This window comes from Camelina sativa, chromosome 14 (assembly GCF_030686135.1).
Source record: "Camelina sativa cultivar CO46 ecotype springtype chromosome 14, ASM3068613v1".
Classification (NCBI taxonomy): Eukaryota; Viridiplantae; Streptophyta; class Magnoliopsida; order Brassicales; family Brassicaceae; genus Camelina; species Camelina sativa.
Genome location: NC_141893.1, coordinates 12988185 through 13001168, shown reverse-complemented (window position 1 = coordinate 13001168; position 12984 = coordinate 12988185). Strand labels below are relative to the sequence as shown.

Sequence of the window (12984 nt, the reverse complement as noted above, 5' to 3'; positions counted from 1 at the left end):
TCCTTAAGTATACAATAAGAATTTAGTGTAATGGGGTATAATATGGCCTGGAAGGCTGGAAAAGACCAAGAGAAACGCCGGGACAAGTAAAAGACAACGACAGTTCCAAAGGCACTCACTTAACATTAGCAATAAGAATCCACTCTCTCGAGTCTTTACTAGGAAAAGAAAAGTCCTAATTCCGCTAATCACGGCCAACATAAAGCACAAATTATAACCCCCTTTTTTTTCCTTTTCTGGATTTATTAACTTTTTCCTAAAAGAAATCATATTATTAAATAGTGAAAATATTACCACCATGCCGGTACAAATATTTACAAATTTTACTAGTTTATATATTAAAACATATTTTTCTGTGCTAATCGTGAAATCATAGCTAAAACAACAGTGTGTGTGTGTGTTTTCTGTTCGTTAGTTTATACTTGAGTGACACTTAAAAAAAAAAAAAAAAATTCCAGCCTTCCAGGTTCTGCAAGTGAAACTATGAATGTTCAAAATATATTCCAGCATGCTGAAAAATACTACATGTTGTATACCAAAAACTTTAAATTAGTGATTTGACACGTGTCACTTATTCGCAAAGCAATTCCACCACGCTTCCAGTAAGCGCAGCTGCATCTGATCCCTTACGCAAAAACCCTTCGCAAAAGCCCTAATCTCTTTCTCTCTCCTCTCCAAGAAGAGATTAAAAAAAAAAAAAACCAAGTCGAAAGATCTGAATCGTTCAATGTCTGCCGCCAGGTCAGTCTTCCGCTCCGCCGCAAGCCGAGCATCCGCAGCCGCGTCTAGGTTCTCCACCGGACCCAAGCCTATGCCTTCATCGGCGCGGTCCGCGTTTCGGATGCCTAAACAGAGCCCTCTTTCAAACCGCATTTTCAGGTAAAAAATCTTCTCTTAACCCAGAGAGCACTGAGTTTGTCGCTAAGTTCGTTCTATAATCGATTCTGAATTTTTATGTTTGCGGGCGGATTTGTTTGGAATGTAAAGGTCTCCGGTAGAACTGAGCTGTTGCGTGGAGACGATGCTCCCTTACCACACTGCCACTGCATCCGCTTTGCTCAATTCGATGCTCTCAGCTTCACGACGTGGTTGGATCGTTGAAGGTACCTCACTCTGTTCTTATCACTATCCTATTGTCCGATGATTGAAATGTACCAACTAAGCTTCAATCAAAAATGCCACTTTTGTTTTAGTCTCGTCTTTTAGGTTAGGTGAATGTTAGGTTACTGAGACGAAACCTAGTGTTGAAGATGTAAATCATAGTGTTGATTATTGATTAGACAATTGACTTGATTCGTCAGTTTGTTGCGTAATAGTGGTAATGATTCATCCACTGGTCATATGTTAGCTCTTATATATCCATCATATGCTTGTGGATTTTCCAATGTACGGTTCTTGTAGATAGACACAATAAAGTCCTGGTTGTTGGTGTGGGTTCGGTTTCGAGTTGTTATGTTTTTGTACCTAAACAGTCGTGGATCGTGACTCTATTAGTGTAGTGAATGTGGCGTTTTTTTATGAGTTCATGGATTCTTTTAGTTCTACACTTCTCTGGCACCTCTGAGTTTTATTTGTTGTGTGCAGTATTGATGAGCACCTTAAGTTTCTTTTGCGATTATGGGATTTTACTTTCCTTATGTCTGTATTTTTCCCAGTAATTAGTATTCATAGGTCTATGCCCTTGAGATCTTGGTGTTCATAGGATCAGAAGTCCTTTCTTTTTACAAAATTTTTTCTTCTGCATCCAATGTTCTCCTAGAATACTCTACTTTTGAATAGTGGGATAGTATAACGTTCTACTGAAGTATCTATCAGTAACCTTTAGCAGAGTCTGTCTTTTGGCATCTTTTCTACATATATTTACCCAATTATCCAATGTGTTGCATTCACTGAGCCAAAAATCAATCTTTTTTTTTCCTTTGTAGGGCTAGACGAGACTAGATGAAAGAACTATCAACAAGAGTGATGTGAGTCAATTTATCCTCTGGTCTTGGAGTTAGGTCTTTTACTTGATTTGCCATCATAGTTAGAGATTGTTTTCAAAAAGGGATTATCTTAAGCAAACAAATTTCCAAGAAAAATGGGTTAGTTTGTGGTTGATTCTGTGTGATAGGATTCGTTGATAATGAGATTGAATATGCTTGGAATATTGACATGATGTTATATTTTCTATGAACCTCTGGGACTAGAACGCTTGTCATTAGCACAAAAATCACACTGATACAAAATTGTATTCACTCAGATTGCAATGATGATGTATGATGAAATTACTGGGGAGAGGTCAGCGATGCATGCAGTCTATAAGACAAGGTGGTGGTGTAATGAAGCTGTTTTTTTCTTTTTTTCTTTTTTGGTTTCTTGAACTTGATCTTAGGGCAGTTTATAGGGAGAAGAAACCATTAGAAGTGATAAATAATCGAGTCGCATCTCTTAGGTCACAAGGTTTACCTTTTTCTGTATTACCTTGATAAATTGTGTCGAAAAGTTCTAATGGAGTGTTTGTATTCTGTTGTTGTAGATGGATGACTCTTCTTCTCACCATTGCAGTGGCCAGAAAGATTTGTTTTAAGAGTTGTTAGATCACTTGTGTTGATTCTTAAACCATAAGATGTGGTTCCTGCAAATGTTTTCTACTACTTTATTTACCTTTATAAAAATATCAAGTGAGTTTCTTGAATCAGTTAACATGGGTTCTTACTTCTCACATCACACCGCCTTCTAGTTTGTATGCATCTGAAATTATATCTCTTGAAAGTGAAGAGGCAATTGTAATATAGAATAAAACAACAGAGCTAGATTTTGATTTGACCATATGATATTCATATTCATATACTAAAAATAAAAAGACCACTTAAGGAGCCATAGTAGTCAGAGCCTGAAAACATCACATGTGACGAACGTAGAGTTCACACGTATTGCTGAATTTAGTAAACAATTTGATTCCTTGACTTCAGTGACTCAGAAACGAACAAGAAAGTCATGTAAACTTTCCAAAATGGGTGTAAATGTGTGTACAAATCCCTCATTCTCATCCTTATTCCTGCGTGGTCCCATTTCAAAGAGGATATAATATCTACAGTTTAGACAAAAGACATTTTTCGTTTGAGACAAATTATAGACTTAGGTCGGAGGTGGAAAATTATGATCATATCTAACTATACTAGTATTTCCTGAGCCAATAATATGTTACATCCACCATCTACAATAGAAAAAAAAAAAATCTTATGGATGTGTTTCTTAGCTTAAAAAGTTAAAATATGTAATCTTTTTGGTTGTTTTGTTGTAAGTTCTTTTTGTATAGCCACACATTTAGCACATGCCAAAAGAAAAGAAAATTATGAATTTGTTATACGTTTCTTGATTTCAATCATCCACCAACATATCCGGCGATGAATCATCCAATCATAATAATGCATGTAAAAAATCTTTACTTACTAAAAAGTGTATCATTATTATCACAAATCAAACAATACATTGAGCCGGAAATAATACTAGAAAAATCATCAAAAACTTAAAAAGGAAATAAATGATTACAGACACACACTCACTAACTCATGCACAGATACACACATACGTAAAATACGTTAGTAAATTACAAATTAAATCATTTGAGCAACTTTGAAGTTAAAAAAGAAAAGAAAAAGCAACTTTGAATTGTTTTCACAACTTATTATACCTTTCTCTTGCTTTCTTGCACCAAAAGCTGTTCAACAGTAACCCTCCTCTCACACACCTCTTCTTCTTCTTCTTCTTCTTCAAATCATGCTCCTCCTCCGTTCTCACTCTTCTCTCTCTAAATCTCTCCCATGGGTTATCTCTCTTCTTGCAACTGCGACTCCGCCGTTGCGATCTGTGATTCCTACAACTGGAACCCTCGTCGACGATCGAAACGTCATCATCCTCCAAAACTCCGAATTTTCAGCTACGACGAACTCGCTGCCGCTACTAACGGCTTCTCCGCCGGAAACTTCCTAGGAAAAGGAAGCCACGGCAGAGTTTACAAAGCTGTTCTTGACGACGGAAAGCTTCTCGCTGCCGTCAAGAGAACAACGCTCACCACCACCACTAACAACGTGAATCAAGCGGACAACGAGATCGAGATCCTAACACGAGTTCGTCACCGTTGGATGGTCAACATAATCGGTTACTGCGTTGACCACCGGAGAAAAACGAAACTCTTAGTCGTCGATTACATGCCTAACGGTACACTTTACGATCAGTTACATTCTCGTTGTTCGTTACATCCACCGCTCAGTTGGAACCGGAGAACCAAACACGCGCTCCAGATCGCGTCTGTAATCCACGCTCTTCACACGGCGGAGACTCCAGTGATCCACCGCGACATTAAGTCGTCGAACATCCTCATCGACGGCGACGGTAACGCAAGGTTAGCAGATTTCGGATTAGCTTTGATCGGAAACGTTGGCGACGAGCGATTGAAATGTACGCCGCCGGCGGGAACGCTGGGGTATTTAGATCCGTCGTATTTAGCGCCGGCGGATCTAACGGCGAAGACCGATGTTTTCAGCTTTGGGATATTGTTGTTGGAGATGATCAGCGGTAGAGAAGCCATTGATTTGAGTTATAGTCCGTCGTGTATCGTTGATTGGGCGGTTTCGTTAATAAAACGCGGCGAGTTCGCCGCGGTTTGTGATCCGAAGATTAAGAACCGTCCTTACTCCGCCGTGATTCGGGAATTAGCGGTTATGGCGGCGAGGTGTGTTAGATCGACGGCGAAGAAACGTCCAGATATGTTAGAGGTCGTAGAGTGTTTGAAAACGGTGAGGAAACTATCTCAGGCTTCTCCGGCGTGGAATCGTCTACGGCGAGGGAGTGAAGAGAGATCGGAAAACGTTTTCGCGGTTGAGGAAGAAATGAAGGAAGAGATCCATGTGAGGATCGTGAGAGGAGGAAGCAGCAGGAAGAACCGTAAGGATAGTAATGTATTATACGAGAGAATAGTTTCGGAGGAGGAGACGTTGCTTTCTCCGCCGCCGCAGCTTCGTCGTCGGAATTTTGTGTTGAGGTCGAGATCAGTGGGAGCGAAAGTTGGACCTGATCCAAACGAAGACATTGGAGATAACGAGACGGTGGTTACACTCAGAGTTCTTATCGAGAAAGAAAGATCGGTGACGACGACGGCGGCGGCGGAGATGAGGCTGAGAAAGTCGAGGTCGGTGGGGATTGTACGTAGTAATAAAACGGCGTCGCGGAAGAAATATTAAATGCGTGTTTTTATTAAAAAAAAGTCAGCTATTTTGTTTGACCGTTGCCTGTTTTGTTTTCTATTTTTGTTTATTTCTTTGTCTCATTTTGTTTGTTTTATTTTATTATTATTTATTGAGCTAATATTTGGATTTCATTGTTTGTAATTTGAATTGAATAAAAAGTATGTTTGCTACAAATTTTTCAAGGTGATTTGAACATAAAAGTTTTTAAAAAGTCAGAAAGAAAGAAAGGGATACACTTGAATATCATAAAGTTGAATTAGAAAAATGAGTAATAGTCACATTGAATAGTTTTTTTCTTTCTTTCTTTCTTTAAAACTCGGTTTTGTCAAGATGAAGTTGGTTTTTTACCTAAATTTGTATGAATCTTTGGTATTTATTTAGCTAGTTTACTCTATTTTCAAAAGACTAGTAAAGTCTGTTTTAAATAAAAATAATAGTAAGATTTTTTTTGTTTTGTATTTTTTTAGCGACAATGACCAACGATTAAATCATGTTTTCTTTTGTATTTCTTAACTGGTTTTGCATAATCAAACAAAGACTTGGCTTCACGTCGCACTTGTATCCGCTCTAAATACCTCCTCACGGTCCACAAACACGACATCACGTCGCACTTGCCGCAGTCTGTGGTAGGAGTTCTCGCTGCTATCATTTGACGTGTCATTGACATCAAAGACATAGTTGTGAAACAAACAGATTTTGTGATTCAGTGAAATTTCTAAAAGAGAAGAAACACAAAACCGTTTCAATTTCATCCAAATATGTTCTACACAAATATGTATATCTAAATTCAACAGTATCCAATATACAACGAAGCATTTACATCAACAGATAAATAAAATTTTCACAACCCAAAAACACGTGATCAAACGCAGCTAACCACAAACTGAAACCTGCAAAAATCCAACAGACACACTACTACTTGTGTTCCCACTTAGACACCCCTCCATGTCCTTTCGAAGTGCATGAATCCTTCAGACCAGCGAATCTTCCGACATAACAGTAAGCAGAGAGTACTTAGCTTTGATTGAGATCTTGCCTGCCTCAACACAGAGCTTAGCCCCAGTCACTACCCAATATCCAGGGGGTTCCTCTGGACCTCTCACCACCTCCTTCATGTCCACAAGATTTAGCAGCTTTGGTTTCACTGGCGGAGATGGCCCCCTAGGATACACTGCAGAGTTTAGATCAATCTTAGACTGTGGCTTTGTTGTTGCCGGGTTTGGATTTAAACCGGCGCTGAGTCGTGTACTAATCATTGAGAAAACACCCGATTTGCGAGAGTTTGTTGAGAGATTATCCCAGCATGATTTACGTATAACAGCTGAAGCATCGAGTGAGAAACCGAGCCTCAGGAAGAGAACTTTCCTCATCCCCATTCCTTTAACTTCTAACCACGCTTTGGTTACAATAGAGGCGGTGTCATCAGCCCGTGCTCCGTTGTACTGAACTGGGAAGGTGCAAACGTGTGAGAATATTCCCCATTTCACAGGTTCATAATACCCCTTTTCTTCTGGTTCATCTATGGGTTCATAGGTGTCATCGTGTGAGAGATGGAGACTTGGAGGACATGTAGAGAGGTGCTGCAAATGAATTGCTAGATGATCTCCTTTCTTCCCCTCCAGGAAGAAGCGTAGTCCAGTTACTGGTCGCTCACATGAATCAACCTATAAAACAGTTTTTGAGAATCGAGCAAAACGTTTATTATCTACAGCAATGTGAAGAGCATGTGTTACCTTTGATGTGTTGACATATAATTTTGGACCCAACAAAGAGAACTGAAGGGACGGAGAACTTTGTTTTCTGCGGCGTAGTCCAAGAGGGAGATCTCCATAAACAGGAGCCCATTGGCGTGGAAGTTGAAACTCAAGAAACTGATGCAACTCTTCTATCGGTGGCTTATCTACAACATTATATACAACAACCTTGTTACCTGAATGAACCGTTGAGTAACTAACTAAGATACAAAAGCCAAAATGCAGAGTGCTCACATCGAAGGTATAAGTTCACCGCATGACTAAGAAATCCTGTTCCTGGTAGACCACTCAAGAGTGAAGTTATAGGGACAAAGCACATTGATATGGCATTGGGTGATTGTGAAATTGTTGAGAGCCACTGATCATGGCTTTGTCCGATATCAACACCTCCTCTTCTGACACAAATGCTCACCATATCCTATAAAGATGAAAAGTTTAACTTCCGAGTTTAAGCATACAGAACCCATAGTAGTGGAAAGAAGAAGCAGACCTCGTTCTTGGAGCGCAAGATAACTGGGCGACTAACCGAGGCATTTAATGGTTGAAATCCCCACTGAAGAGGATTCTCCTCCTGCAGAACCATCAAACATTTCAGATTCCATTGTGATTTAAATGCAATGAAGAACGATCGAAAAAACTAGTAAAAGACTTATTACATTTCGCTTTCCGGAATGAACAGCAGCAGAAGAGATACTTTCAACTGGATGAGCAGAGAATCTTTTATCACCCAATTGCTTCAACAGTTTCTGGACTTCCTCAGGCTCATGATTCGAATTACGCAGCTGCTTCATGTGAATAACATCTTTCCCTCCCATAGTCACTCCAACAACTACATGAGTACCATATTTCTCAATAAACCTGTCATATAAAACACACACCAAAATCAATCTTACCCCTTTACAAAAGATCCAAACTTGCAGTCAAAGAGCAAAACTTTATTAGTTACCCAGAAAGTGCAGCAGAGTCCCAAGAAGAAGGAACTTCACGTTTGACTTCATCACGTAGAGTAACTTGCGACCTAACGAGCTCTACACTGTACAAACTAATGAACCAACCATCATAAGCTAAAGTCTTGACAGAGCTCGCATCTTTCTGCCAACATCTGTTAAACTCAAACATAGTATTAAACATCCCTGATGGTATCTTCCCAGACAGAGACATATCTTGATTAAACTTCTCCGACATCTACACACAAAAACCACTCCAAATTTTAAAAGGGTTTCACATAAACACGAATCAGTTAAAAAAGATCAAGTCTTTAGGATAGTCTAAAACCTGATTAAAAGAGAGTATATCGGAGCGTAATCGAGTACGTTCGCCTTTATCGCACTTAATCGAGCTGGAGACGTTATTAACAACGATCCCACCGGGGAAAAACAAGTCACGGTTCCGGGTCGGGTCAATCTCGACTAGCCTAGACCCGTCTGGTGTAGCTTTACAATAAGAGAGACGAACATCGGAACAGAGGTCATAACCTAATCCGATCACTGATACGGCTTTCTCGGCGGCGGATTGAGCATCGAGGCGGGTGAAATTGTAAGCCATGGGATAAGAGAGAGAGAGATGATGATGATGATGATGATGACGAAACAAAAGGGGAAGAGGAAAATTTCAAAAAAGATTGTGGCTTTGAGTGGTGAAGAAGACGAAGACGAGGAACGAAGCCATTTTTGAAGTGGTCAACGGTGTATGGCTCACAAAAGAGCAAAGAGACTCATACAAAAGGAAAACAAAATATTTAGTCAACACGCAATTACTTTGACTTTATTTGGTTAAAACTTAAAACGTTTGAATTGTTTGGTTATGATATTAAAAAGTGTGTGAATATGAAATTGCTTAGAATAATATTTTTTACCTAATTTTTTTTTAAATGTTGATTTAGTAGCAACAACTAATACATAAATGATATTATTTTATTTTAATATATCTTGTTTGAGGATATACCTAGTTAGGCTGATGATATTTGACTAAGACAATGTAAAAAATTCATGATCAGCAGATTTGTTTTGTAGCTTTTTTGTCCAATTTTCTAACTCAAAAACGAAATTGATGGTTACTAAGTGTTTTACAATTTGTCTTTTAAATAATCAGTATGTTTTAAACTAATAAATTGATCAAACTTCTGGCGGATGTCATGAAGACCAAACCTTGTAACATGAAACTTTCTTTGGTAGACTTTTCTGATAGTGCAAGGCTGTGATCAGGCAGTAAGGCGTTACATCATTGATTCAATATTTTAATTCTTTGTAAGATTTTTTTTTTTTTTAACATTAGCTGTGCTTGTATAATTTTGGGTGTCAAACTCACTGTAGTGTAGTTGGTATAGATGGGCAATGACATCTTTTTTTACACGTTAGTCGTCGCATGTTACTCAGTGATTGACAAAGTTGCGGCGTTGGACCAAATATAGATTTTTTTATATTTTCTTCTCGAAATCTCTAGAAATAACACTTACAAACTTTGCAGGCCTTCAATTTGGAGGCCACCATCAGGGGCATTTGATGTGTTGATTTCTGATGGATCAATACAAAGGCAATAGATAGCAGCTGTCTTTAGAACTTTTTTACTGTATACTGTATTTTTTCCCCTACCAACAGCCCTTAGAATAGAACCAAGTGACCACCATCGATCTTCTGCAGCAAGGGAAACGATTTTTATGAAAACATCGTCGGGGAGATCCGGCATCTTGGGTGCTCGAGCGGACAGTGTCGTAAAAAATAATTTTATTCTAGTTTGTAGTTGAGAGGTAATAGACTAAAGGAACATGAATATTATAACTCAGTCAATTGGTTCTATTTGTAGTTGAGAGGTAATAAATAGACTAATAATTTTATTGTAAAGCAATATTTTGGCGGGAAACCATAAGTTAATCCTTTCGTTTTCTGTAAATTTTATAACTTAGCCGTGAATTCATATGTATCAGCCATCTACTTCCAGATTATTCCTAGTGATAACTCAGCCATTACTTACTAAAAATCAGCCATGACATGAATCAACGAGACCTTTCGTTTTCCCGTAAAACTATAACTCAGCCGATAAGCAATATTTTGGCGGGAAACCATATGTTACCCTAATAATAGACGCGACCTTTCGTTTTCATATTGTTTTCTCTTTATATTCATATAATTCATTATATCGTTTCGGTTTTTCTTCTCCGCTCATTGCAGTTCACCTTCAAATCTCATCTATCATTATATTGCATTTCCTTCGATTGTTGCACATGTAAGTCTCCTCTCCTTTCCCTCTCAATATATTGCATATTTTCAGATCATTGCACCTATCAGTTGGTGATGGTTGTTTTTATTTTGATAGCCGAGCTATGGACGGAGAGGGTTCGAGCATACGTGAAAAATGGAAGGCAGAGTGCGTAAATGAAGACAATCAGCCGTCCATCCGCATGGCCGGCTCAAGTTCCAGTAAACGTCAAAGAAATGCAGATTTTGAGTGGGAAGAGGAAGCACTATTGGCCGTGTCCAAAGCTTTTACTCAGACGAGAGTCGCGGCCGAGGCGGAGACAAAAGATTGCTATGCAGCAATTCTGCATATGATGGATGATCATATGCAGAAGAAGGAAGAGAAGACCGCCCTTGACTATCAAGTGGAACTAATCGATGCTCAAATATCCCAACTGAATCAAATCTTGGGTGGAGAACTTGTCGACTTAGAGACGGAGCATAAGAGGTTAGAGGTTATGAGAGAGATTGCGGAGGCTGATGTCGAACAGTGTTTGGTTCCTCCTCCTCTTGATTGGGAGAAACTAAAAGTTCCTGGTTCCTCCTCCTCTTAATCGGTTTTAAAAACCATCTTTCATTGTACTGTCGTCTCGTCTTCTTTATTCTCAAATTGTTCTCCAAAACCCATAACTCAACTCCATTTCTTGATTCTGAATGTTGAGTAACACCTAGCTTTCCTTCATAGCTGACCAAGATGAGACTGCTATCGCATAATAGTACGTCCTCAACAGAGAAAATAGACCAAGTTTCGGTTCGCATACAGAACTGGATCACGTTGTTCTTCCTTGTTAACCAATGCAAGAAACCGTATGCTGATACCGGTATAGCTTCTCTCGGGAAAAACTCTGATAACTCGAAATCATTCAGTCGCTTCCACGTGAAGGAATCAGAATCGTAGATCTCACAGTTGTGAATATAGAAACCTTCCTTGGTGATCCATGTCCTTGGTTCAGAAACCCTTATGATCTTATACCGAAACAGATTCAAAGAAATAACCATTAAACCGGTTGTGATCGTCAGATATCGATTTTTAGGGTTTGGTATGATCCGGAACTGCTTTGTGGCAGGTTTACAAACGATGTACTCTGATATCATTTTCGCTCCTTTAAACCTATCACCGATACAGATCAAAATCCCATGATGTGTATCACAAGCTTTGATCTTTGCGTTGTTCTGAGGAAGAAACTGAAGCGAGATTTAGGTTTTATCTCCTTTTTCTTCTTGTTCTGCTTCAACGCAGGGGACAAAAAGGGGCCGATACCTAAACAATTTGTCCTCGTAATGAACAAAATAGCCGAAAACAGAGTTGGCTCTATGGAGATGATGATCGATACATCTCAACTCGCAACTTCGTTTGTTGCACTCTTTGTTTTGTAGAAGGAATCTTGCAATCTCCGTCGCTGAACAATGAGAGAGGATTTCTTGAATCACGTCTTGGTTCAACATCGCACGTGGCCAGATAAAACCTTTGAGAGGTTTTTTTCTTGTGATAACACAGCCATAACATATTTATAAATCACTATAACTCATCCGTCACATGCATCGACGCGACCTTTCGTTTTCCCGTAAAACTATTACAAGTCGTATAAATCAATCGTATGCTTTCATATTGTTTCTTGTAATAAGTCAGCCATAACTTACAATAACTCAGCCATCACATGAATCGACGAGACCTTTCGTTTTCCCGTAAGTTTTATATCTCTCCGTCAAGTAATATAAATGAGCCATTTACTTTCAGATTATTTCTTTTGATAACTCAGCCATTATTCAATATAACTCAGCTGTAACATGAATCAACGTGACCTTTCGTTTTCCTGTAAAACTATATCTCAGCCGTAAAGTAATATTTTAGCGGGAAAACATAAGTTAACCTAATAATAGACGCGTTGTATCGTTTCAGTTAATTCATTGTATCGTTTCGGTTTCTTCTTCTCCGCTCATTACACCTATAAATATTGCATCTTCGTCGATCAGTCCACCTTCAAATCTCATCTATCATTATATTGCATTTCTTTCGATCATTTCCTTCAAATCTCAGCTATGGACGGAGAGGTTTCCAGTAGACGTCAAAAACGCAAGGCAGAGTGGGGAGACGAAGACAATCAAGTGGCCGGAACAAGTTCCAGTAAACGTCAAAGAAATCGAGATTTTGAGTGGGCAGAGGAAGCACTATTGGTCATGTCCGAAGCTTTTACTCAGACGAGAGTCGAGGCCGAGGCGGAGACAGCTGATCGCTACAAAGCAGTTCTGCATATGATGAATGATCATATGAAGAGGAAGGAAGAGAAGACCGCCCTCGAGCATCAAGTGGAACTAATCGACGCTCAAATATCCCAAGTGAATCAAATCTTGGGTGGAGAACTTGTCGACTTAGAGACAGAGCACCAGAGGTTAGAGGTTATAAGAGAGATTGCGGAGGCTGATGTCGAACAGTGTGTGGTTCCTCCTCTTCTTGATTGGGAGAAACTAAAAGTTCCTGGTTCCTCCTCGTCTTAATCGGTTTTAAAACCATCTTCCATTGTACTGTCGTCTCGTCTTCTTTATGAACTCTGAACTTTTTTTTCTTCTTTTTGTAATGTTTAATATTAATATAATTTATCTGGTAATACGATATCTCAGCCATTACGCGTTTTCCCGTTAAGTCACATATATCAGCCATTTACTTTCAGATTGTTGCTTGCGATAACTCAGCCATAACTTACACTAACTCTGCCATGACATGACCTTTCGTTTTCTCGCAAATTTTATAACTCATCCGTAAATTCG

General features: G+C 39.1%; 2 protein-coding genes and 2 pseudogenes across 6 annotated transcripts; 2 read left to right on the top strand and 2 right to left on the bottom strand.

Annotated features, from left to right (window-relative positions):
• The first annotated feature begins 387 nt into the window (after window positions 1-387).
• On the top strand, window positions 388-2680 carry LOC104741451 (protein NUCLEAR FUSION DEFECTIVE 6, mitochondrial). Of its 4 annotated transcripts, XR_760318.3 has the most exons (5): window positions 388-879; window positions 988-1103; window positions 1926-1967; window positions 2243-2310; window positions 2519-2680. XR_760318.3 is itself a non-coding variant. In XM_010462331.3 (4 exons), exons 1-3 carry the CDS (start codon window positions 728-730, stop codon window positions 2260-2262), a joined length of 288 nt encoding a protein of 95 aa, XP_010460633.1. In that variant the 5' UTR covers window positions 388-727; the 3' UTR covers window positions 2263-2310; window positions 2519-2680. The 4 variants fall into 4 exon arrangements, 3 of the variants coding, with proteins under 3 accessions (XP_010460633.1, XP_010460632.1, XP_010460634.1); XM_010462331.3 differs by lacking the exon at window positions 1926-1967; XM_010462330.3 differs by lacking the exon at window positions 2243-2310.
• Window positions 2681-3439: 759 nt separating this feature from the next.
• LOC104741450 (serine/threonine-protein kinase-like protein At1g28390 pseudogene) lies at window positions 3440-5405 on the top strand (annotated as a pseudogene). The gene has a single exon (XR_015580850.1). The product of XR_015580850.1 is annotated as a serine/threonine-protein kinase-like protein At1g28390 pseudogene (transcript).
• Window positions 5406-5952: 547 nt separating this feature from the next.
• On the bottom strand, window positions 5953-8784 carry LOC104741449 (MACPF domain-containing protein NSL1). Its single transcript, XM_010462326.3, has 7 exons — window positions 8261-8784; window positions 7932-8170; window positions 7642-7843; window positions 7476-7556; window positions 7220-7403; window positions 6965-7131; window positions 5953-6895 (listed from the first exon to the last, which is right to left on the bottom strand). The coding sequence occupies exons 1-7, from the start codon at window positions 8528-8530 to the stop codon at window positions 6203-6205; spliced, it is 1836 nt and encodes a 611-aa protein (XP_010460628.1). The 5' UTR covers window positions 8531-8784; the 3' UTR covers window positions 5953-6202.
• Window positions 8785-10674: 1890 nt separating this feature from the next.
• Window positions 10675-11664, bottom strand: LOC104743586 (F-box protein At5g41720 pseudogene; annotated as a pseudogene).
• Between the last annotated feature and the right edge of the window lie 1320 nt (window positions 11665-12984).